At 46.9% G+C, this 25,100-nt stretch overlaps 2 protein-coding genes across 6 annotated transcripts in view; both read left to right on the top strand.

Annotated features, from left to right (window-relative positions):
- Positions 1-728: 728 nt before the first annotated feature.
- On the top strand, positions 729-20,884 carry ABHD18 (abhydrolase domain containing 18). Of its 4 annotated transcripts, XM_078600969.1 has the most exons (14): positions 730-958; positions 5,430-5,633; positions 6,508-6,592; positions 7,929-8,029; positions 8,230-8,308; positions 9,179-9,265; positions 10,183-10,208; positions 12,193-12,331; positions 12,715-12,804; positions 14,820-14,921; positions 15,914-16,062; positions 16,192-16,409; positions 17,336-17,498; positions 18,311-20,884. In XM_078600969.1, the coding sequence occupies exons 2-14, from the start codon at positions 5,548-5,550 to the stop codon at positions 18,369-18,371; spliced, it is 1,386 nt and encodes a 461-aa protein (XP_078457095.1). In that variant the 5' UTR covers positions 730-958; positions 5,430-5,547; the 3' UTR covers positions 18,372-20,884. The 4 variants fall into 4 exon arrangements, 3 of the variants coding, with proteins under 3 accessions (XP_078457095.1, XP_078457094.1, XP_078457093.1); XR_013586077.1 differs by having other exon boundaries at positions 729-958; positions 15,914-16,409; positions 17,371-17,498; XM_078600968.1 differs by having other exon boundaries at positions 5,528-5,633; positions 15,914-16,409.
- A 1,609-nt stretch (positions 20,885-22,493) lies between these two features.
- LOC144722669 (la-related protein 1B-like) overlaps positions 22,494-25,100 on the top strand; it is a 38,157-nt gene continuing 35,550 nt past the window's right edge. For both annotated transcript variants that reach the window (XM_078600965.1, XM_078600963.1), the window contains exon 1: positions 22,494-23,529. In XM_078600965.1, coding sequence (XP_078457091.1) covers positions 23,100-23,529 — 430 coding nt within the window. In that variant the 5' untranslated portion in view covers positions 22,494-23,099. The remainder of the gene's footprint in view (positions 23,530-25,100) is intronic.

Below are 25,100 nucleotides of genomic sequence, written 5' to 3'. Positions count from 1 at the left end.
TCTGCCCCTTTCCCACCCTCCCCCCTCCTCCCCCTCCTCCCCCTTCCTCTGCCCCCTCCTCCCCTCTCCTCCTCCCCCCTCCTACCTCCTCCCCCCCTCCTACCTCCTCCCCCCTCCTACCTTTTCCCACCCCTCCTCCCCCCTCTCCTCCTCCGCTCCACCACCCCCTTACTCTCCCCCCTTTTCTTACCCCCTCCTCTCCTCTCCTCCACCTCCTCCTCTCTCCCCCTCCTCCCTTCCTTCCCCCTCATCTTCCCCCTCCTTATACCTCCTCTACCCCCTCTGCCTCCTTCCCTTTCCCCCTCTCCCCCCTCCTCCTCCTCTCTCCCTACTCCCCTCCCCCTTCCCTTCTCCACCCCCCTCACCCCCTCTTCCTCTCGCCCCTCCTCCTCTCCCACCTCTGCCCCCTATCCCCTCTTTCACCCTCTCCCCCCCCTCATCCCCTCTTCACCCCCCTCCTCCTCTCCCTTCCTCCAACCCCTCCTCCTCTCCACCCCCTCCTCCTCTCCACCCCCTCTCACCCCCTTACCCCCCTCAACTCCCCCTCAACTCCCACCCCCTCCTCCCCCCCCCGCTGATCTCCACCCCCTCCTGCCTCCCCTCCTCTTCCCCCTCCCCTTGCAGCATTATTCCGTGACGCGATTGGTTATAACCCCACGCCTCCACCCCCCCCCCGCGGTGGGCTCCTGTGATTGGCTATAGGAGGTGACTTGGGATTGGCCCAATAAGAGTGCAAGTCACTGGCGACTGGATGAGGCGGGGGGGGTTCATGTGACCTCCTCGCCACGCCGTGGGCCGCCTCTAGGTCGACTTGGCCATCGCCACCACGAGGGGAGTGAAGAAGTTGGTGCTGTGGTGGTGGTGGAGGTGGTGATTGAGACCTCGGGGACGGTGATAACAAGAAGAAGAGTTGAGGTGGCGGGCGTGTGATGCTGAACTCGCCTGCCGGGGCTAACAGGTGCTCGCTCACAGCGATTTTGCTGTCACGGTCAATTTGGGATTGTTGTTGTTGTGGTCGTCGTGTTTGTTTGTGTGTCAGTGTGCCATGCCGGCCTTCATAGGTGCTGGTTAGCAGCACTTTCCCCAACAGTCTGTTCAGGATACACGGGGGCGTCTGTCTTTGTAAGTGTGCGTGTTTGTGCGTCTGTGTCGCAGGTATGTTTGCATCTGTGTAATAACACGTGTATGTGTGTTTCAGTATGTACACATTTATATTAAGTATATATAGATTTACCTGGATGTGTAAGTTTTTGTCAACGTGTTTGTGTGCGTGCGTTTCCGTAACCCCATGCAAGTGCAATTCTGTGTGTAATTGCGTACATGTATCAATATGAGCAGTGTTAATATTTGTCAATGTGTATGCATGTCTCCCTGTTCCTGTGTGTGTCCTTGTCGGTGTCTTTATTTCGTGTGCTCTCAAAGTGCACATAGCCTGGCACGATAACGTTGGTAACAAGTGAAGAATCGTGACTTTGTGTTTGAGCGCACGGTGTCAACTGAGCGATGAGTAAAAGAGAGGCATCGTTAAGCAAGGTAGACGGTGGTAAACTTTGATTTAAAGCTTTCGTGACTGCAGGGATTCATATTCTTGGTTTTGTCGGTAAAGTTACGTAGAAGGGAAACAATAAAAAAATAAAACAATCAAAATTATCACGACGTTTCGACTGCAACACAAGCAATCATCATCAGGTGTGAAATTCACAGCAAGAAAATAAAAAATTAACCCTTAAAGTTTTTCACTCTAAATCCTTTATATGCGTGGCGGCTAGAGTCCTCTCGTCCTCTGGCTTGAGATGGCTGCCACCTATGGGTCAGATGATTGTCTGCCAGCATTAAGCAATTGGTAATTAAATATTTAAATTTTTCCCCCTAAACAGTGTAAAATTTTGGATTTTTTTTTTCACGAAAATCAATTGTCACGCACAACGAGTCTGTGTGGAAATTGTCAGCTCGATTGGATCACGGGAAGTGGGTTAAAAAACGACCGAAAGATTTGCACGGTCGTAAGCAAGCAAGCACGCAGGCACGCAAGCAAGCAAGCGAACTTAATATAAAGGATTTAAAAATAAAAAATTATTGCTGTGGATTTCACATCTGATGATGATTGCTTGTGTTGCAGTCGAAACGTCGTGAGAATTTTTATGGTTTTATATTTGTATTACTTTATTATTTCCCTTCTACGTGACTTTACCGAAAGAACCAAGAATATGGTGGTAAACTTCATTAATCGAGTGGGCAGGAATGAGTGCGTTACGAACGAGCTATTTGAGTTGTGAGCAGTTATAGGAGTTTGAATAATTGCTGACCATTAGAACAACACTTTGTATTGGGGTGCGATTATCAAGCCTTATATGTTGTCGATGTTGGTGACCCAGTTAAGAACGACAGGAGTGATTTTGGGAATGTCTGAGATGCTGCCAGCGAATTACCAACGTGGGCGCTGTCGGGGAACAACGTGTCCCTTGGTGTGGCCTTGACCGCCACAGTTCCAAATGAGGGCTGTGTTTCATATTCCATCGGTGACCCCACTCCAGTGCAATGTTTAGATGCAATTCATAGCAGGCCACGTCGTCCTTGGTAGGTCCAATTCCCCCGAGGGGGGTTTGCGGTGGTATCAATGATGAGGCCCTTGTTTTGGGACGTTGTCCAAGGTTGTTCTCCACCGCGACTCAACGTTGAAGGAGGGCGCATTGAGAGAGCCTTTGCCCTGGTGCCAATAAAGGTTTGCGATATTTCAGGCGAGATAGCGGAGGGTTACACGAATTGTTGGTAGCTTCGAGTTGGTCACGATGGTGTGGAAAGTGCGTGCAATGTGTGTGTATCTCTTCTGACCTTCGGGGAGTGTTATGTGGGCTAAATACACATTCGTTCCATCAAGGTTGGTTTCACAGTGCTGGTCACGGGGGGGCATTGTTGTGTCGAATTGTGCGCCCACGAACTCTGTATGTGAGAGCTGCTCGACCAATCCGGTGGACAGTACTCGGCGTTCGAGTATATTGCATGTACTTTATCTGCGCCAATCTTCTTCTTTCGCATGGCTGATGTAGATGTTGAGCAAAAACTACAATTTCACATTCAGGTGGGCAAGCCAGACAACCGAGTCAGGAGCAGCGGAATGCATCGCTGTAATGTCTCCTTCTATTTGTGGATCGGACATTGCGTCGTTATTTGTTGTATGGTCTGTTCTGGATGACCACAGTCGCACAATGGATAGTTTTTAATTTTCCATTTGAGCATCAGGTATCCGAATCTGCCATGGTTTGTGAGGATGTGATTTAGGGTGGACCATCTACTTTATAGAAGATCAAACCCAGGGATTTTCTGCATTGGGTAATTCACAAGGTGTTTGTTTGAGAGTTATTTTGAACTCTATTCAGCTCTCCAAACTTCATCAGGTTTGAACTTGCATTGTTGCAGGTGAAGCACATGGGTCCAAAAGGGCTTGCGTGACTTCAAGCGATGCTATTGACGTCCTGATGAATGGGGAGGCAACAGTTTTCCTCTGTGCCAATGCTGCCGTTCAAAGCGTGCAAGCTCCAGGACCCCACGTAGTAGCTTCTAACCTACTTCTGCCCTTTTCGTGTCTTTAAAATATTGTTTTCCAAAGGTCTGATTCCGGTTCCGAGTCCCATCCAGGCAATTTGGATTTACTTCGTATATCGCCTTTTAATTGCAGAATGTGACATTGAGCAGTTGAGTAGCAGTTTTGTTGTCAAGGTGGAAGGCTTCCACAAATGTTTTGGATGGGTTCAGGTGAAGTTTCTAGTGGTGGGAATAATCCACCAAAATGTAGAGGTCCGTAGTTTTGGGGCGGCTGGTGGCTTGTAGTGGCTTGTGTGGCGAGTACCATGTCCTCTGCAAAAACGAATTTCCTGTGTACTATGTCAGGCTGGTCGGTCGAGTTGACATTAAAGAGTGACGGTTAACATTGTGAAGAGGAGTCGTAGAATGGTTAAAGCACTTCTTTATTTCACCAACGCACAGCAACACTCGTTCCAAGACCAACCCCGAACACATGTCCCCACAGCCCCTTTTAACCCCTCCATCTCCGCCCTCGCTCCCAAGACACATCCACGGCGGCCGGGCCTGGGCTGGGTGACGTCACTGCCCTTTGACCCCTGACCCCCATCCCACGCATTCCCCCGCGTGTGATTGGTGCGTGTTGTCGTGAGAGTGGAGATGTCGTGTCCGCATGGTGCGTGTGCGTGAGGATGGCTCGCAGATCCATTACATCTGTGACGAATCGAAGTATTGTTAACATCAGTAATGAAAAGGTTTGAGTGGATTTTAGCAACACAGTGGGGTCAACATCTGCATCGTTTTTATATATTTATTAAGATGATCGCTGTGCAGTTGCACACGAGGTTGAACTGTCAATTGGCATAGATCATGTTCTGGTTTTCTGGCAGGTAGTCCAAAGGTTAAAAAGACATTGACAGTCGCTTAAAAGTGCAAATGTATGTCTTGTTTCGTGTTTTTACAAGGGCTTAAGCCTGGTCAGAGTGTGTGTTGAGAAGCTGCTTCATATCGGATTATTTTGTTTGTTCATTGCTGTAAAATTTTTAATTGCATTCGCATAGTCCCAAGTTAGTGATTTTTGTGCTTAATCTAGAACGCTCCTCCACCAATTCATATTTGTTAGCAAATGGCTGTGCAAAAGATGAATGCCAAATGCAAGCATTTTGTTAGTCAGGTTGCACAAGAGATATTACACAATTAGTTCACGAAATAAATACTATTTTAATTTTGTTGTTGCAAAATACGCATTGTACTGTATGTAAGCATGCAATCCGTACAATATATTAAACAATGATTTGCCAGTGTCCTTTTCTAATTGTGATTACTGAATATTTTCTCTGTTCAGTTTAACACGTAGGCTTTCGCGACCAATATCATCCATAATAGAGGTTTTTTGTTATGGCATGGCTCTCGAACACACTGGTGTGCTGTACTCGTGACGAATTGGCATGTTCTGTTTACGTGACAACCATTACTAGTTGCCTGTGTCGGGTGGTGGAGGGTTTTAACGACACACTTATATATTTATACGATCTAACCCAAAACATCTCTTTTGGATTTTCTTTGTTGTTGGTAAACTGAAGTAGGCAAATGTCTAGTCACCCCAACCATAGTGAGAAGTATACTGCATGTGGTGTGCCAGGTGCAGAAAGATTTCCTGGTTCACCGCCCCAGATATACCCAGCTACAGTTATCACACCACAGTTAGTCATTGGCGGGTCGCGTGTGGTGGGGTAAAGTGTGGATACTCCCACCTCTTCCGAGATGTTTGGCCAGCATGAAAGAGCGGGCCAGATACCTTCCGGAGGGGCTTTCTCACTCCCTTTAGTGAAGACATCTGCGAGGAGTGGCGTGAGGCTGAAGTTACAGGTCTGTAGTAGCTTTACCTGTTCTATCACTGTGGATTGCAGACAAGGTGCCCTTGTTGCGTCTCCGTAAACCCAAGCTGTGCCTCGCAAAGACTCTGGGCCACTTGAGCGTGGTTTTACTGCGCGCGCTTTGGCTGCAGAGTGAGTGACGCTGGGCGCCATGAGCCGGCTGGACGTGCTCTACCGCCGCCTACTTCTCACCAAGCTCTTCACGCATGGCTGGGGCCGGCCCGAGGACCTCAAAAGGTGAACATGACTGCCTCTCTTCGCAATCCCTCCCTTCCAAAACTTTGTCCTGTCTTCTCTGTGCACGGCCTCGGCGGTTGAAACCGGACCGATGCAGCACTGATCGCTTTTGTTTAATTTTCACCGAATAGGCCACTTGTTGCTGGTCGTTGTGGATTTAGCGTAAAATGCATTTTCGCAAGTGTTAATGTCAAACGGCCTTGGCCTGTTTGAATGTTTTGAGATGACTTCCACAGTCAGGTTGCTGTACAGTGAAGAGCAGCTTTCTTGCGATTATGTCCTCATGTAGGTGTCTGCAACCCACGCCCAATATGAATTGGTCACATACATTTCACACAAAGAATCTCAGTTAAACCAATACGTCAAAGATTCAAATTTTCCAACACCAAACATAGAATTTCATGAGAATTTCCTGTTTCTGCATGAGTGTAAAAATATAGATTGCCATTTTCTATCCACTGCTGGCTGGTTAATTCATGATGTTAATATGCACTGGTAATCCGTTCAAGACGAGCTCTAATATTATTCCCTGTTTGCATATGAGTCATCACATAGTGCACATTCCCCTGCCTTGGCTGCCATTCTATCTCTATTTTTATCCTTTGTTATTTTTTTAGCAATGTTCCCAGCCCATGGCTTCTTGAGTTTTCTATATAGTGAGTGGCTCTCGTGAGATAAATCATGATATCTCGCAGACGCTGCTCCTCTTTTCTTCTTGCGGAAGGTCTCACAAGCGTAAGTTGTTGCATCTTAATTTGTATGTTCTGAAAACCCTTGAAAATATTCTCGGTTATCCTAAGAGGTTTAGTGAGGGGTGGGGAGGTAGTGGAAAAGAAAAAGACAACTATTTTGGTGTGATTTTCTGGGTGTGCAGGATTTTTGAGTTCAGGAAGATGATCGGGAACCGGGAGAGATGCCAGCACCTGGTGCCACACGACTACCCCATCCACGTGGACAAGGTTCAAACCACAGCTGGCAGAACCACGTGACATTGTCTAGTTTAAACATGGTGCCCGTGCGTAGATTGTGTTGATACAGCTCCGACAACATGTGCAAAAGTTTTTTGAAGAGCTTTCATCTTCATCTGCTGTGGAAGGAGGCTTTCAAAAATGTATTAATCTGCAGCAGCATGGTATATATGAATGTGTTTGACACACGTAAGGAGTTATCGATGAGCCACACCCACCAATGAATAAGAGTGCATTGAGTTGTACCAAGCTACAGGTTACCTTGAACATTTATCTAGTTGGGCTTGGCAGAGGATATAGTACATGTGATTTAAGCATTAAAGTTGACAGGATGCTTTATGAATATAAACTCAACAGTTTCAGAGAGGGACCCAAGCTAAAATAAACCCACTGAGACCTTGATTTCAACTTAAAATGGATTAGTTATCTTGTATGTCAAGATTTATGCAATTTGATCACCATGGTTGCCATTTGTTGAGGTTGGCCATCAACTATTAACAAGATTGACCATATCCAACTTTACAAGGTAAAAATCTTTACTCAAGCTAATAAAATGCAATTTTTGTATCTCTCAACTTCTCCCAGTGAGGGAAAGAAGATTATAGTTGTAGTTTTAGAATATGGTGGCTGAAACGATTGATAAATCTGAGGCATGTTAAGTAAGAAATATAAGTAAACATAAGAACATTACCTCATCACGCTTGTTCCACATACTTGAGGAGTGTGTGATTTTCCAGGAAGATAAGCTCAGCGATCCACTATAGGGCCGTGCTATAGTTTGCCTTTCAAAAAAAGTCCGATCAGATTAAGGGGATGGTGTTGAAGAGGCCAACATACATAGTAATACTGGAGTAAGTTGTGTAGGTTACACTCCAGTAAATCTAGACTCCAGAAAGCTATATCCACACTACATGGGAGATGCCGACAGCCTTAAGGCATGTATACCCATAGGCATGAGCCATGCTCCTATCCTCTAATGCATTAAAAGTGTCATAAATTTCTTGGTCACAAATGTGTGTATAGCCACTTCAAGCAACCTATGTGCCTTTAAAAGTACAGTTTTTAGGTGTATCGTTTGACAATGGTGGCCATTTTGAAAAACAATATGGCTGCCATAAAATATAATTATAGCTTGGCTCGCTCCCTGAAAATATGTAGTTTATATATAACATCTTGTCAACCTTCACACTTATCACACATTCACAATTGTTTGAGAAATCTGCCCGATTGTACAGGGCTGCTGGTAGTTGCTGCAATAGCAAAGTAATGTTATGCTGCAACAGCGACGTTTAATGCTCGCGTGTAGCACTAACATGTCACGTGGCAGGTTTATGAGCAGTCCGATGTGCGGATCATGGAGGGGCACTTCACGTCGCCACTGCAGCACTACCTGCCCGGCATCATGCCGCCCGAGATCGTCACAGCCAGGTGAGACCATATCAGCGCTCACCCTGCCACCCATGCATCCAGGCTATCGGCTGATCTCCTGTGACTGTGACATCAGCCATATCGATACAGCAGGACACACGATACTGCAGATGGGTATACTTGAGTAAGGCTGTAACACCATATGAACCAATTATTGTGTCCAGTAGTAAATATATCGTTCCTTTGCCTTCCCTGTTCAGATTTCAATTCATTCTACCTTTGAAATGGAAGACAGCCAACAGGCCCGTGTGCATTCACCTGGCGGGAACTGGGGACCATGTGAGTTTGCATTTCTTGTTGATTGAGTCTTTCTCTGCATCCTCTTGAGTTTGACGATGGGTGGAGTCTTGTTGATTAAATATGTCTTGTCACTTTCTGTGTTGGCATATTGGTTAATGTGCTCACCACTTAGCCAGCTGTAGTCTACCATTAATTTACCACCACAGTCGCTCACAGACATCTGCAACCAGTTACTAGAGCGATCATCTGCTGTTGGCCATTGCGAGTTCTATCGTGGCTAATGAGTTAAACTACATATAAATCTACGGAGAGAAATCATTTGTGTGCATCGGTTCTGTAACACTTTACAACATGAATTGATTGAATTAGCGATAAAAACAGAAGTGCTCGAGCCAGGCATGTTAGGAAGCAGTGCATCCATAGGCCATGATGACATGACCGAGCTTGGATAGCGGCTCTGCTCGGTAGGGTGCATGCGATTCAGCCGGAATGATTAAGACAGCGAGACTGGTGCTTTTATCGGTGGTTAGTGATGATGATGAGTGTCTCTTAAATTTTGGTAAATGCTTTTGATCATGTTTGTAAAGGGCAAATCCATGATAGCAATACAGCTTTATACAAAGTTTTGTTCATGTTGGATCATCTTTATGAGAGTCGTTGCACCTCCCATTACAGACAAACGGATGGACAGTGCTCATGAATACATGCTTTGAACATTGGTTAGCAATAATTTCTAATTACCTGCACTTGAAAAAAACATAACTTTTCCTATGTAAACACAATCGGTGAGGCCGAGAATACTGTTGGGGTGAATCGCTGTGTTGTCGGCCCCCCGTGTGCGCCGTTGTGTGTTGGACTGTGCACATGGCTGCGCGTGTTCGCGCTCACACCGTTCTCGCTGTCCTGCAGTACTTCTGGCGGCGACGCGCGCTCATGGCACGACCCATGATCAAGGAGGCCGGAATCTCGTCACTGCTGCTGGAAAACCCCTACTATATCCTCCGCCAAGCCCAACTGTGGGCTGCATTAGTTTCAGCCACGTGTGTTTACAATTGAGTGCTAATAGGCTGCTGCTTAGGGGAGGATGCGGTGGCACATTTTTTTGTCTGGCCATGGCAAACATCAGTTGCGTGAGTGCTTTCTGAACCAGGCTTAGCACCATGCCCCCCACGTCACCAATTTGTATTTACCAGCATGGTGAAGCATGGAGGGAAAAAAAACACGGCCAATATGGTGTGAGGATGTCTTCATCCAGCACTGGAGTGGCAAAGGGCCTCAAGTTATTATATCTTAAAAAAATAGTTTTTAACAAAGTTTTTCGTCATGAACAGTTTCTTCCCGGTGTTATATTTAAAAAATGGCAGCTTTATTGTACGAAATATGTGGACCAGTTTCAAGCTCTACACACTCGTCAGCAAACCAAATCTGTAATGCAGTTGCCTGGATTTTGTAGGCAACCACGAATACGAAGTGTCTGTGCGCTTACATAATTATTAATAATAGAGAATCCCTTTGTGAATTCACTAATAGATGAAGGCCTCCTCACAGTTTATTCGACCACACTTAACCACGCTGACAAGTGTGGGTTGATAAAGGCGGGTGAGGGCCCATGACCAGTTCAGTCATCCCTCGCCTTTGATGTTAGCCATGACCGGGACTCAAACTCAGGTTCAAAGCACAGTGCCCGAGCAACTGTATGTATGTATGTTGAACTTTTTTCGCAACGTACGTAGCCAACTGTGCTAATCAGAGGTGTATATGAAATGGAAACTGGTAACACATTACAATTGAAGTTGTATATCTTTCCAAATATTTGACTTCTACCCTGTGGCCGAATGGTCTGTTGAGCTTCTGAAGCTAACACGATGACACCCGTGCTACCGTGTGAACCTTGACCCTCGGGGATTCCACATGGCTACAGGAAGCCCAAAGCCCAAGTGTAAGTACTGCAACAATGAAAACGGTCTAAAAATGCTGCACATAATTGAGATAAAAGTTGTTTAAGATGGCATGGACACCGGTACAATTAGACATACAAATTGTACACAGGAAATGTGGTACATGATAGGTTGAGAGATATAAACTATACACTGTTGTACTTTGTGGGCATTTAAAACAGTATTTACACACTGTATACCTGTGACCACATATCCAGGAATGCCCTCAATCTCAGATTTCAGAAGATTAGCAGGATTTTGGGCCTGGATAGTGCTTTGGTGGCCAGGTACCATTTACAGAACAGGTTGTGTGATAGGCTGCTCCGTTGGCAGGAGACGGCAGTTTGGCAAAATCCCTTCTACGGTACATCTACCTTCACAAACCTGTACTGACCAGTGTGGTGAAGTATGGTCATACGACCCATACAGCATTGGGAGGCCCTCACCAAACAGTGTATTGATGAGATAACTTTACGTGTAAATGTACGGCGTCTATTTACAGCTCATCAACAAGGTTCAGTAGATACAACTTGAGGGGCTCGCCCAGATTTTACAGGGATTTACCTCATTTAATCCGGTGGTTGCAGGCCAGGTTATGAGATCACGTGGGGATCCCAGCTTTAACAAGAGTCGCTGTGCTACATGAGAAACAAGCTTACTGGCCAGCAAGTCTGTAATCATTGTGTGCACCAACAAGTTGGCTGACCTATTTTAAATGCAATACTATACAGTTGGATTCGTATACCTTGACAGTTTTTAGCACATCTGAAGATTCTGTACTGACAAAGTGAGCGTATTCATTTTGTAGAGAGAGGCATTCGGTCACAGGCAGAGGAAACGCAGAAGATTATCTCGTGGGAGTGTGTCTGTTTCTTGGTACTTTACAGTTTTCTCCCACGTTCATAAGAATGCTCTAAATGCAGTTGGCCAGACATTCAAGCAGAAGTCTATTGAAAAGCAAGAACAGTCTTGATCAAGACACAGTGAGGCCTTGCCAGATGTTTTTCAAGCATCAGTACAGAAATTAATAATAGCTGAAATGCCAGATGTTTAGTGGAACATGCTTATGAGGTCATTAACAGTGAATTACCATTTTTAAAATTAATATTGTTGAAAATATGTACTGTGTTTTTTTTCAATAAGCAACACAACATATTTCCACCTAAGGTCATAACAACAAGTGAACAATTCTGCTCTGGGCCTATGGACTCCGTACTCCTGTAATTTCATTTATTGATCCAGCATTTACCCAGGAGAGCCTCACTGTCTCATGCCTATTTTAGACGTGGCCCTGCATTGGCAAGTTTGACCAATCCCATTTGAAGAAATATTGTAAGTTTGGGAGGAAACCATCATGCACATGAGGAAATAACACTCAAAGGTCTTAAAGGATGAGTTTGCAAACCCACCTGCTGTACTGCCACCACCTGGTCACCTCACACCCCCCACTGGGTTTGGTAATTTCACAAATATACAATAAAAAAGATGCTTTTCTGAAGACACCACCTCGGTGCCCCACAGACGCGTTTCTCCCAAAGGGCGATGCCCCCTTCCTAGGATCCACCAACCTCCACAGGATCATTCTAGACATCAGTCACCATGGGGTCACGGCTAAAAGGGCGAGGATCGAAAGGGGAGCCACGGTGGTGAGATGTTAACTACCTCGCCTGGTATGCAGGAGGTCGTGGGTTCGATCCCGACCCTGATGCCTGCTGTGTATTTTGAATTTGCACTTGTTCCCAGTGGTCACGTGTATTTTTTCTCTGGGTCCTCTGCATTTAGAAACACGTGTTTAGAGTATTTGGCTGTTATACATTTTCACGTGATTATAAGCCACTTCGTTGAGCGATGATTTATGGCCAAGTCGCATCGGAAAAAGAGCTGTATAGCTCAGTGGGCCTTGGTAAATTTAATATTATTTATTTTTAATTGGTAACACCTCCATGTGTTGTGGGATGCCGTGTGCTTGTGTGTGTGTGTGTGCAGGCGCTCGAGCCTGCGGAACGTGTCAGATCTGTTCGTAATGGGCGGCGCCCTCATCCTCGAGTCGGCCGCGCTGCTGCACTGGCTGGAACGTGAAGGCTACGGGCCGCTTGCAATGACCGGCATCTCCATGGGCGGACACGTGCGTACTATTGCATTTACCTGTTCCATTCGTTCCGAATTACCATGAGAGATGGCAAAATGGAATTCATGGCTTGTAGAAGATACGCAATTTGTTGATATGCAAGTCATTTACGGCACAATAAGGGTGCGTTTGTGCGTGTGTGACGAGCGTTGGTTGCTGTGGTTAGCATGCTGCGCTACGAACCTAGCGACCCCGAGTTTCATTCCCCCTCATTGCCACCAACATCGTTGACGATTATATGAACCAGTCCTGGGCCTCACCTAGGCCGACTTGGCCACCCACCCCCTTGTGTGCCGTGTTGGCCTTCATAGGTGTCCGTTCGCAGCACTTGCCCCAGCAGTCTGTTAAAGGCTATACGGGTCATCTTTGTTTTTGTGCAGATGGCCTCCCTGGCTGTCACCAATTGGCCCAAGCCAATCCCACTGGTGCCTTGCCTCTCCTGGTCCACAGCCTCCGCCGTCTTCACCACCGTGAGTTGGCGCAACCCGGATAAAGACACACTCATCTCTGCATTCGTTTTCCGTTCAATATATAGTGAATCCAACTGAGTCGCAGACGTTCTTTAGAGGCAACACTTTTATTGTAACATCAACCCATTAACACAAAGGGGTAACTGCCCCTTCACCAGATACAGCCTAGGGTGGTGACCACCCAGTTAACTACTCTATACGTAGGAGTTACAGCTACGACGGGTCAGACCCTCACTCGGGTCCCCGACCACGTGTTGATGTCTCGTAGGACATAGAGCTTCCAGCTTGTAGAATGCAGCGACCCCGGTCCCTCTCAGGGACCCACCTTTTATTCTCCCGGGTCAGGGGCCACTCCACCCTTGGCCCCGCCTGCCTTCTCGAGCGTTTTAGCTCCCGATCCCTCTCGAGAGCTCTCCCCGGACATGTGATCACGTGGCTACGGGGTCAACCAGAGTGCCATGGCCCGGGGCAACCCTGCCCCTGGGTTGACACTCTCCCACTCCCCCTTGTGGGAGCCCGCACTACACGCTATGTGTGGTGCCCGCGCTATCCAGGTGCTCACCAAGCCCCGCTAGGGCTGGTACTACACCCACCTACGGGGTGTACGTGATGACAGTGCATCGCACGCTGTGCTGTGCGAGAGCCGACCTCGCACAGCAACCCACCCGGTGCTGTCCGCAATGTAGGGACATCGCACGCCACGGCCCTCTCGGCCCGGCACCATACAGTGACATCCCCAATGTCACTACAAATATATAACCAGGCAAGAGACCATGAGATGAACCATATGCTATTCAAGGAAAACCTGAGTCAACACAAAGTATTGGAGTAAGCACGTGATTAAATAGTCAACAACAATAGTGTACAAAACCAAGAGTGTAGAATGTAGCACGCAACTAGGTCCCTGTTACATAAGGTTTAGCCATTCTCACCTGCCTGGAGGGCAGGTGAGAATGGCCACGTCAACTAATTACATTGCCATTTCATTTTCATAGCCCGAAAAACCACCGTCGTCACTGACATTACTTTGTCACTGACGAATGCTGCATATATGATAAGCTTATAATTGTCCTTGACGATTACAGCTTTGTGCAGTCTGATGGATATGCAGTTTTCCTATATAGGTTAATCGGCAGTTTTTACAGGGAAAAAAACTGTTGTTAATAAACTAAGAAGTGCAGTGGCCCTTCATCATAGTTGTAGAATCTGATTCACCCCATTTTCCAGGGTGGAGCACTCTAGTGATGGAGCACATTTGGGTTCCTCTGTTAAGAGGTTTTGGTGCTGTTTACCAATAAAAAAAACTGGAAGCCCTGCCTTACTTTAGTAACACATCACGTGAATGAATGCAGACACCCAAGGGCACAGAGAGCACAATGGGTCGGGCATTATCCTATAGCAGGGGTCGGCAACCTGCGGCTCCAGAGCCGCATGCGGCTCTTTAAGGACTGCTTTGTGACGTCATGAACATGCATTGCAGCTCTTGAAATATTGAATATTTTACCGCATGACAAAAAAATGGCTCATTATTTTGGTTGCAGACCCCTGGCCTCGAATATAGGTGGAGAATATACATGGCTCCCTTCTTGAGCCATATCTGACCCACGGCCACATGAGGCCTACCACTTTTAAACAGCCCACAAACAATATTTATTGGTGAATGCAAGCATCTTAGCCACACTACTAATCGGGTGCTAGAGGGGAATATATCTGGCATGGCAGCATTGTGCTCCTACTTTTCCCGGGCTCAGCTACTTCGGTCACAGCAAGGGCCTCTTGTAATGACAGAAGTGACTGAGGTGTGTGTCAGTGTGTGAGCCGTAAAATGTATTTGAAAGTCACGACCGGTGCCCAGGAAGGAAACATTTCCCCATCCCTGGCCGAGAAGGTGATTTCCGAGACACCGTGTCAGCATTGTGTGGTCAAACCTGCCGTGCCGTGCAGTGCAGCAGAGACAATCCGACGACTGCGTGTTGATGTTCCCGTCGCCCGCCCCTACTCCACTCCCCATCCAGGGCGTGCTGAGCCACGCCGTGAACTGGCGGCAGCTGGAGCAGCAGTACGCGTCGGAGAGCGAGTACGAGGAGGAAATCACGCGCCTGCTGGAGTACTGCGGGGTACGCTCAGCCAGACGATCATTGTCATCGTGACAGTAATACGTTATCATCACAATTACCATTGTGATGTATTTTCATCCCTATCACCATTACTATTATCACCATAACTATCATCATCACTGCAATAGATTTATTCAATAATCACCATCACTGTCATCATTATTGTCATTGCCATCAAGACTGTTATCATAATTATGTACGCTACCATAATTATCATAGTTTATTTTATATAATATATTGCTATGATAATCCATTAACAATGTCTTCATCGTCAACACTACCATCATCGTCCTCATCATTTTTTTACATAATTACTACTTGCATTGTCATCAATGCCATCGTGTTGGCATTATATTGCGCTTTCCACAGTAATAGGGGCCTTACAAGTCCATAGACGATGGTTGTTTGCATAAATTGCAACTGAAGCTGGCATGACATCTCAGGTATGATTTTCCTGGATGCAGACAATTGTCAGATTTCCAATTCACTCATTTAAATAAGTGTAATATATTTAGACTAAATATTGTTTTGGAAAATGAATATGAAGGATACACATGTACACAGCTACAGCATTTAGGATGTAGTGAATGCGAAGAAATTACATGCGATAGCAAACAGCTCTAATCAGGATGATACTTTGCAAACAATCCATACATTGCAGAATACCAATGCCAGGTTGTTACAGAGAAACAAATTTATTTTGTAAAATGGTAAGTTGCCCAATTTATATGTTATTAATAAATTGAGTAATTGTTTTCATCTTCCTCGTGGAAACTCCAGTGAATGGCATTAGGCCCTTCACTAGCAATACAACGAATATTATTCTGCTTCTGCGATCGACACTTGGACCACGACCCATTGAAATGCAACTGCTTATTCAAGTCAGACTGGGTCACCCAGTATATACTCAACTCCAGTGAACACCGTTTCAGAAATGTATGGGTCATCTTCTAAACAGCTGTGGTCATGCACTGTCCGTCTGTTACTGACAGATGGATTCTTTCAGGATGGGCCAAGACTTTGTGCGACAATCGTCGGACACCCTCAACGGCCTACACAACCTCCAGCATTCGGACAGTGCCCAGAACCTTCCGATTGGCCGTCCAGATTACAGAGACGGGGCCCAGGGTGTGATTGACAGGCGAGTGGGCGGGACCGTGAAACTGATGGATGGGATGAAAGATGTGGCCGAAGCGAGTCACAACTTGAATCTGATTGGCCATCGAGCCAAAAGCGGGCATGAGACTGTGAATGTGATTGGTCAGTCCAGCAGTGCCCTAGCTGGAGGCGGTGCCACCATGAGTTTTGTGGGTGGCATGGCGGCCGGCAACGTGACCGCAAGCGGCTCGGCGAAAACGAGCAGCAGAAGGGAGGAGGGAAAACACAAGCGGCGCGAGGACGAGAGGAGGAAGGCATTTCTGAGGAAGGAGTCGCTGCTCTTCATGAAGGGCGTCATGGACGAGTGCACGCACGTCGGCAACTTTTCTGGTGCGCGCTGGAATCGAGACGGAGCAATTTGGGGAGATGTGGTACAGGCCAGCGTGTGGGGTCAGCAGTTATAAGAAATGAATGGGCTTAAGTTTAATATAGACCACCACTGACCCTGAATCGTTGGGGTAGAGCAGTGGAGAATTGGTTCTCACAATGTGCTATGTATCTGGCAACTTGAGATTGATTCCCAGCTTTGGCTATCATCAGTGGTGAGTGATATCTGAAGCAGTCCTGGGCACCCCTTTCACCAATCTGTACTGACCAATGTGGTGAAGTATGATCAACTGTTGTAAATTAATATAATATAACTCTTAACACTGTGATGGGACTGATTACAGACCCAACCTACCATTACCAGTTATCTAAACATGCCCTGAGCTACTGTAAGGTCAATTTAGCATGAAATTATGCATTACATTTAAAACTGGGACACAAGGTGGTTAGAAGTGCATTGTTCTGGTTACATCACCCCTTCACTGCCTGGCAGGCCTTAATAGATGTTCACTAACATCACTTGCCACAACAGCTGTACCGTGGTGGTGTGGTGGCATAGTGGATAGTGTACTGGAGTATGAAATCGGTGACCTAAATTAGCATCGGTGAAATTAGTACCTGGTGCGATGTGTAAACATCAACAAAGAGGAGACGAAATAATCCGGGCGTGGTTCTGACTACACCACCCCCTCGTGTGCCATGCTGGAGCTTATATAACTTAACAGAACTTCCCCCAGCAGTCTGTAAAAATGCAATTTCATGAATCCTCGTTTTTTGGGTTTTCTATATACACACACGTGTACATATAGGTAGATTATTGCACGCAGGATTCTGGGGCATGTAAACGGATTGGGGAGGTCTTTCAATAACAGTGGATTGATCATGGCTGACGATGTGTACGTGCGTAAATGCGCGTGTAACACTGGCAGTGCCCGTGGACCCAAGCCTCATCATTGTGGTGCAGGCAACGCAAGACGCGTACATACCGCGGGCGGGCGTGCGCGACCTGCATGAGATCTGGCCGGGCTGTGAAGTTCGCTACCTGGATGGAGGACACATCAGCACATACCTCTTCTCACAGAGTCAGTTCAGGTGAGTGCGAGATATGGGCCCACACCACTTGGGTCTGTGTCATGACATCTACGTTATGAGATGCGGGATGTATTGCTATGCAAGCTGTAAATCCTTTTTTTTTCTTCTGCAATTGTATCCCGATTGTGCTACTGGTGTCACCTCATGAGATTTAGAATCCATTCTGAGCAGTGCAATCCTTGGAATTAGAGACCTGCTCACGGGAGTGGATATCACAGAGCAGCGACCTGTGAAATCCCTTTGTGACCTCTAGTTTGCACAGCAGGGGGCATCACTTTCCCACCTCTTTTGCCACAGAGTAATGTTTGTCACATGACGGACAAAGCAATATTTTTCATTAACAGTGCTGTAACAAATTTAGTGTAAGACAAAATTAATGTGATGGGTGTCTTTTTTTGTGTAATAATTCGTTATCAGACTGAGACCAATCTATTTTAATTATGAGCTGCTTGGATTTAACCCCAAGGTCTCAACGATACCAGCTTGGCACATTGACCTCTGAGCCACCGGACACCTCAAAATCCACCCATTTATTATTGTCAGAGAAGGAATCTGCATGAGATACTCGACTGTTGGGTAATTGGGTGGCAGGAGGACGCAGTACATAAAGAAGAATTCTATCTTCATGTTGGATTTTGAGGCCCTCATCCAGCAGTGGATTGACAAGGGGCTGTACACGTGCACTAATATGTAAATACTACGTGGCCTCAGTGTAAATCAGGTTGGCAATGTTGGCACCCTTTGTTGGTGGAAGGCGATGGCGATCGTAATTGGCAAAGGTGTAAAGTAACTTAATGTGATTTATCTCACAGGCAGGCGATCTATGATGCATTCAGCCGCTACGTGAGGAAGTATCCCGATGCCTGGAGATAGCGCAACCACTTCGCATGTCATCAAGCTGGTCGCACGTGCAACACCATTTTGTTTTTGTTTTTTTATCTTAACTGCCGCTACCAGCAAAAGTGCCATTTAATACATTTTTCAGGCTGTATCGTTAACTGCAATGTCCACTCGTGGGAATTTTGTGTTTTATTTTAAGGGTCTCAGCTAGCACTGGCCAATGTGCTGCATTGTTGTCGAAAATAAGAAGGGACAATATGGGTTGCTGATTTGAGTTTAGGGTGCTAACGCATGCTGTGGCACAAAGCCATTCTGGCCAATAAGTGTCTCTTTTCAGCTAACAAGGTGAGTTTCTGTTGATCTCGTTGAATGTTTTTCAAGTCCGCTTCTTTGGGCGACTATATTCTGTCCCAGCTTAATGGAGGAGACAGCAGTAAAAGATTGTAAACTTCATCCTTTTTATACCACACTTCCACCGTGAAATGCGGTGTTTTTAAGTGTATTAATATGTTGTACTTAGCTGAACTAAAATATTGCAGGGAGTTCAGTCCGTCCATCACTTGCATAGGTGCACAGTGTATCCTCCCTTGTCGCCCTCGAGCTCATTGAGGAGAGGATGCCTCGCTTGGTTCCGGTCATGAATTGTCTGTCACCTCCGTCCTCTTGGATTTTCCCTCGTCAAGGCCATGAAACATGGCGATTTTAGATATATAAACGCACTTGCCTAAATTTGGTCAAAGCTGATCGCTTACTCCCCTTTGTGGGCAACTGGGATGGCATCTTACAATCAAGTTTGTGCTCGACACCAATTTTTATTTATTAAACAGTGCAAACCTGTGTTTTTTTAGCTGTGCAGAACACTTACATTGTCATACCAAGTTACTGTATTGTCTATAATAAAAACTGTTGCTGGTGATTACCAGCAATCTATTTTTACCTTTTTTATTTATTTTACTAGGTAAGGCCCACTGAGCTATATAGCTCTTTTCAGAAGCGACCTGGCAACAAATGATAGCTCAACAAAGTGGCTTACGTGGAAAGTTATAGCAGCCAAATACTCTACATCGCCAAAGTTATCATGGCCTTTATGAAGGCACCAGCAGTAAATTGCATTTATTTTCCGTAAATTGAACATGGTGATTTCTTTACAATTTGTTTTTATGTATCAGAGATTTGTGCCTAGTAATTGTTGATCATGCCTTTTTGAAATATGCAATGTTTATAGAGTATGAGTGCGTATAGTTTTACATTGGAAAACAGTATAAATGAGTAAATTGCCAAGTGACGTAACTCTAATTTTAAAATCGATGACTTTACTGTGCAAATCGCTGCAAATTATGTTGCTGATTTTGCTTCGTTCACATTTGTGCATGTAGGGTTTCATAATATGCTATTTTGCAATGAGTGATGGCTTTTGAAGGCAGTGCTATTGTCAGCGACAACGTCTTGATGTACTGAGTGAGGACCGTGGTGGACTTTGTGCAACCATGGTGCCTTGCAGTGAGTGACATGTACTTGCCCAAAAAAATCTGTTAACTTGAAATTTACACCATACGCCACTTGAACACCGTGCGAGTTCAGCATCCGTGTGTAAAATGTTATTCAATATTTCAATGCAGGCTGTGATATTACTTGGGTTGTTGCAGTAAAGCTATGAAATGCAGGTTATTTGGTATAATCATTGATTTTGGTCACGTCGTTGGCTGCTTACCCGCCAAAATGTTTTATAGTGATACTCAATTAATAATTAACAGACCCTTATCAATCCACTACTGGATGAAAGCTTCCCCATATTTTTTCAGTCGGGGACGTTGATTGACTATATGTACTTAACTACGCTGATCAATGTGGGTTGGTGAATGGCGCGCATACGACCAAATCAGATGTCACCCACCACAGGTGTAAGCTGTGGCCCGCAATTTAACTCAGGGTTCATCGCACAGCACGCTAACCTCTGCACCACATCGTCACCATATTTGATGTACATTCTCATAAAGCTGTTTTGCTTTGTGATAAGTCGGTAATTTAGTCAATTCCCCATGTTGCCCTCCTTTGCAATGTATTCAAACTCATTGCTCTTGAGTGGCTTTCAAGCACAGATATTCGCTTAAGTGCATTACTCCCATGTAACATTGTCAAGTCGTCTCCTTGGTCTTTGAGCAAAGTTGACCGATAACTAAAACCACATCCCTGGGTATCTTGACCAAAATCGCAATTTCTGTTCGTTCGTGTTCTTTCTGATGCGTTGCCCAATGAAGCGGTGCACGTTGTGTAACGCTCTTGCAAGCCCTCCTTTTGTGAGCTCTGCATTTGACGGTGGGGCGATGCTGTCCATTGCTGCCAGGCAACTTCTGCAGGCCTTATTTTGCCTCGTAGTCGGCAGATGCCACCCACCCCTTCATTGAGCAGTGGATTGAGAATGGCTGTCGATGGTGGTGTTGCTGTGACGGTGCTTGCACCAAGTGTAAACATCACCGCCGTGTTGTCTTAGACCAGTTTTGTTTTATTTATAAAAGCAAATTCAATAAAGATTTGAACAAAAATGATTTCACGTGTTTATTGGGTTATAACAATGACTGTATTATGTATTTTGTCAATGTTATGCGAATACTGTAGTGTCTAGAGCGAGATGTATTGTGCCATTGTGGTATTGCAAAGGATGGTGATGTCAGAGACCATCCCAGCAGTGGATAGATCATGGTTGGTAATAGCATCAGTGGAAATACATTGCTTCATGAGTTCATAAATGAATTGAATGACGTGTTAGAATGAACGTCTTTCAATTTTTACGTGTTGGATTACTATGCTCCGACATGGATGTTCCCTGCCTTCAACCCACACGAACCAGAATAAAGTACAGTATCGTATTGTCGAATTACCTCTACGATCTACATGGGGGGGGGGGCTCTCATCCAGCAGTGGACTGGCCATGTTTGATGATACGTATTAATCTGGGAGCGCCACGGTGGCGAGATGTTAACTCCCTCGCCTGGTATGCAGTAGGTCGTGGTTTCGGTCCTGACTCCTGCTGTATATTTGTGGTTTGCGTGTCTCCCCGTTGCCACGTGGGTTTTTCTCCGGGCTGCTATCAGTGCGATACTTCCACGTTGAGCTGTCATCTGTAGTCAGGTCGCCTTTGAAGAAGAGCCATATAGCAGAGGTGTGGACTCGAGTCATGTGACTTGGACTCGAGTCAGACTCGAGTCATGAATTTGATGACTTGCGACTCGACTTGGACTTGCATAACAATGACTTTGTCCCACCTATGAGATGTGGACTCGAGTCATGTGACTTGGACTCGAGTCAGACTCGAGTCATGAATTTGATGACTTGCGACTCGACTTGGACTTGCATAACAATGACTTTGTCCCACCTCTGCCATATAGTTCAGTGGGCCTTTACCCGATGAAATACAAAGTTTAGTTTTTAATCCGCTCATTGACTCACGAGTTCGTGGTGGAAATTCCACATCGTCAGGGGCCAGCCTCTTCCCACTGGACGTGCACCGTAATCTTACGAGCTCGCAAACTGCATACTGTACCGCAATTGTGTTTGATGTAGGGTACAATATTCTACTCCAACCTTAGAACACGGCAGCAGTAACCCCAGGCAAAAAACGTGTATTGTTTAAAAAAGAAAGGCCGGTCATGTTACGGCCTCGCAGTCGTCGGCCGCATGATGATTTCACTGCAGGCCACCACCGGCACTCGAGACGCCGCAAGAGAGACACGTGGACTTTCACTCGCCGCGCGTGACGTCACACAGCGAGCGCCACGTACGACCCCCACCCCCTTCTCTCTCTGCACCGTCGTCATGACGTCACCGCCACCAGTTTGACTCGCACACGTCACATCTACCGCCGGCACCCACGGAGGAGCGCGATGACGTCATGACACGTTACACCCTGACCGTGCGCGATGACGTCACGACACGTGATACACCCTGACCGTGCGCGATGACGTCACGACACGTTACACACCCTGACCGTGCGCGATAACGTCACGACACGTTACACCCTGACCGTGCGCGATGACGTCACTCGCGCTCCGCCAGCGCGACACAAATTTCGCGTGCGCGGCTCTCGAGAGTTTTGCTGCCCGCCCCCTCTCAGTGCATTGCGGCGGACGCGAGGGATGACGTCACGCGTGGACGTGACGTCATCGCGCAGGCATGCGCCCTCCTCGCACTCATGGCGGCGAGACCATGTGCGCGGCGTGGTAGCGGCGGCGGCTCTGTCGACTTCTAGCGCGTCTGGCTCTCTTGAGTTTGAACCCCGTGGCCTCCAGCACTACTGCCCGAGCGAGCCTCGCATGGAGTGAGCCGGGCGGGCGAGGCTGGTCGCTGGCGGGAAGGGTTAGAGCAGGAGGCGAGCAGGAGAAGGCGGGCGGCACCACGGGGTCGGTCGGTGGTGGGTCTTGTGTGTGCTGGGCGCCCTCGCCTCGTGTCTCGCTTTCTCCCTTCCCTTTAAATTCATAACGTTTTTATTTACTTGTGAGCGTCGCGTTAATTGCTCTTAAGCGAAGGGCCCAAGCACGCTGCTGATTGCTGCTGTTGGCTCGCGATTTGTTTTCGAGAGGAATAAGTAAAAGAGGCGTGGGATTGGAATAAGTCGGGTGAGGGCCTCAACGTGGCCGCTCGCGACGTGGTGCGGCACCACACAGAGGCCGTGCATCATCGCACGGTGCTCGAGTTCCACCTCTGAGCGTTGGTCGCAGCTTTTGAATTTCTCTTTGGCGAGCAACAGCGAAGCCCCCGTGGGCCATGTCGGCCCAGGTCGAAGCGCCGGGCCCAGTGGCCGAGTTGGGCCCAGCAGCAGGCCCCAGCAGAGGCAACGCCACCACCACTGCCAGCAAAAGCAGCGGCAAGAATAACACCTCGACCTGCAACGTTACCCCCACTGCCGTCAGCGGCGGCCACAACAGCACCGCCAGCGGTGTCAACAGCACCGCGACCACCGCAACAAGCAGTAGTGGTGGCGACAAGGAGAACGTGGACGCGTCCCGCGAGGGGGATGCGGAGAGGGAAGACGCCGCGGCCGCCGTGGCCCCCCTGGTGAAGGCGAAGGAGTTCGTGGAGGCCCCCCCGCCCAAGGTGAACCCGTGGACGACTCGCAAGATGACGGTGGCGGTGAGCGCCGTGCCGGAGACCACCGTGCGTCCATCGCCGCTCGTTGAGGAGGACCCTCTACCAGGTTCGTGGTGGTTGTGGTAGAGCTCTGGGTCAAGCCTGAAGTCGTAGTACTGATACATAATAATGGGGCCGTTTGTGTGGCTACGAAAGCCACGTGGAGTTTCTGCGCGGCCCTCTGCGGGAGAATTTTGTTTCGCGATGTTTGTCCAGATCCTTTAAAAATAAAAACAGGCCTCAGACGACTTCCCTCGGATGAAATTCATCGTTTGGTTTTTACCGTTCTCATTCCAAAACCATAACCCGTCCGTTACCCCCTGCACGACCGTGTTAATTAGTTTCGTTTCCGATTTTTTTTATAAGCGCGAATGATAAAGAACCACTAACGGGTGAGCAAAACCCAAAAGATCTTTCGATTGGACGAAGCTCGTGGACGTTGGTTGCTTCCATTTAAATGCAGATTTTTTTTTCCAGTTGATGGGCGGTTGAGATTGTTGCAGCTGGATGAGAGTGGCAGAGAACCGGTTCACAGAGAAAATGCCGGAAAGCCCGGAGCAAACGTGCCCCCCGGGGCCGGCGAGGAAGAGAAGGCCCACGTGGGGCTGGCTGGCTAGCTCACAGCATCTCCCATAGCACGACCACGCTGCCACCCCCCACAGAGATCTGTACAAGGCATGGGGAAGTGCTCTTCCTGAGCACACGTTTAAGACTCGTGATAAGAAGAATGGCCATTGACCATGGATTGGTCGCCCATCATATTTGTGAAATAATTGATGGGGAAAAAGTTAAAGGCAATGTTATTGACGGATGTATCGAGGGTTTTTTTTAAGTGGCACAGTAAGCCAAGAGGGTGGTAGTGGCATTACTTCGCCTGGGCACGGGTGCCTCGCCAATGCGTCAAACCATGAACATCATTGGGTGATGTGTTTCGTTTCACTGCGTTAAATTACAAAGTGAAAGGCGTTTTTACACAAAATACAACGAACGGCCACGGATAAGCATTTAAGGCCCTGTAAGGAAAAATTAAGTATACGCAACAATGACCTGCGGTGCATGGGGGAGAACTATCCAGCAGTGGATTGACAAAAGGGCTCCACAATTGCATGTGCAACAGTCATCCCAGGACCGCTTTAAATACCACATCCGCACGAACGTGCAATTTTGTGGAGGGGGGCTGTGTTGTGCTCGTGTGGTCGAGAACTGTTTTGCTATTTTGCTACATTGCTCAAGCTTGGATATAGGTGTACTTAGGAAATTTAAACGTATATACTTTAGATTTATTTATTTTGGTGATTTGCATACCTTTCCTATAATTTGAACTACTACAGTTTTTTGTATTGTTGTAACTCTCTGATCCGCCCCTTACTGGACAATTGAAAAATAGCTTCATAGCTCATCCGATTTCTCCAGGTTAAATAAACATTCTGATATTCTTGGCTGGCAACTGGAACCCCCAAGAGTTTCGTGATTGAAGTACAATGTTTACGATTGTTGTGATGTCACTCTCCACAAACGCGTGACTACCGCCCAGTTTCCTCGAATCAGGCACAGCTGCGTGAAGGAGTGAATAATTTCTTGTCCTCATGTAAATAATGATTGTTGTAATTAACCACCCGTGTCAATGTACTCTTGAAA

This window comes from Lampetra planeri, chromosome 15 (assembly GCF_965212315.1).
Source record: "Lampetra planeri chromosome 15, kcLamPlan1.2.h2, whole genome shotgun sequence".
NCBI lineage: Eukaryota > Metazoa > Chordata > Hyperoartia > Petromyzontiformes > Petromyzontidae > Lampetra > Lampetra planeri.
This window is presented reverse-complemented; position numbering and strand designations above follow the sequence as displayed.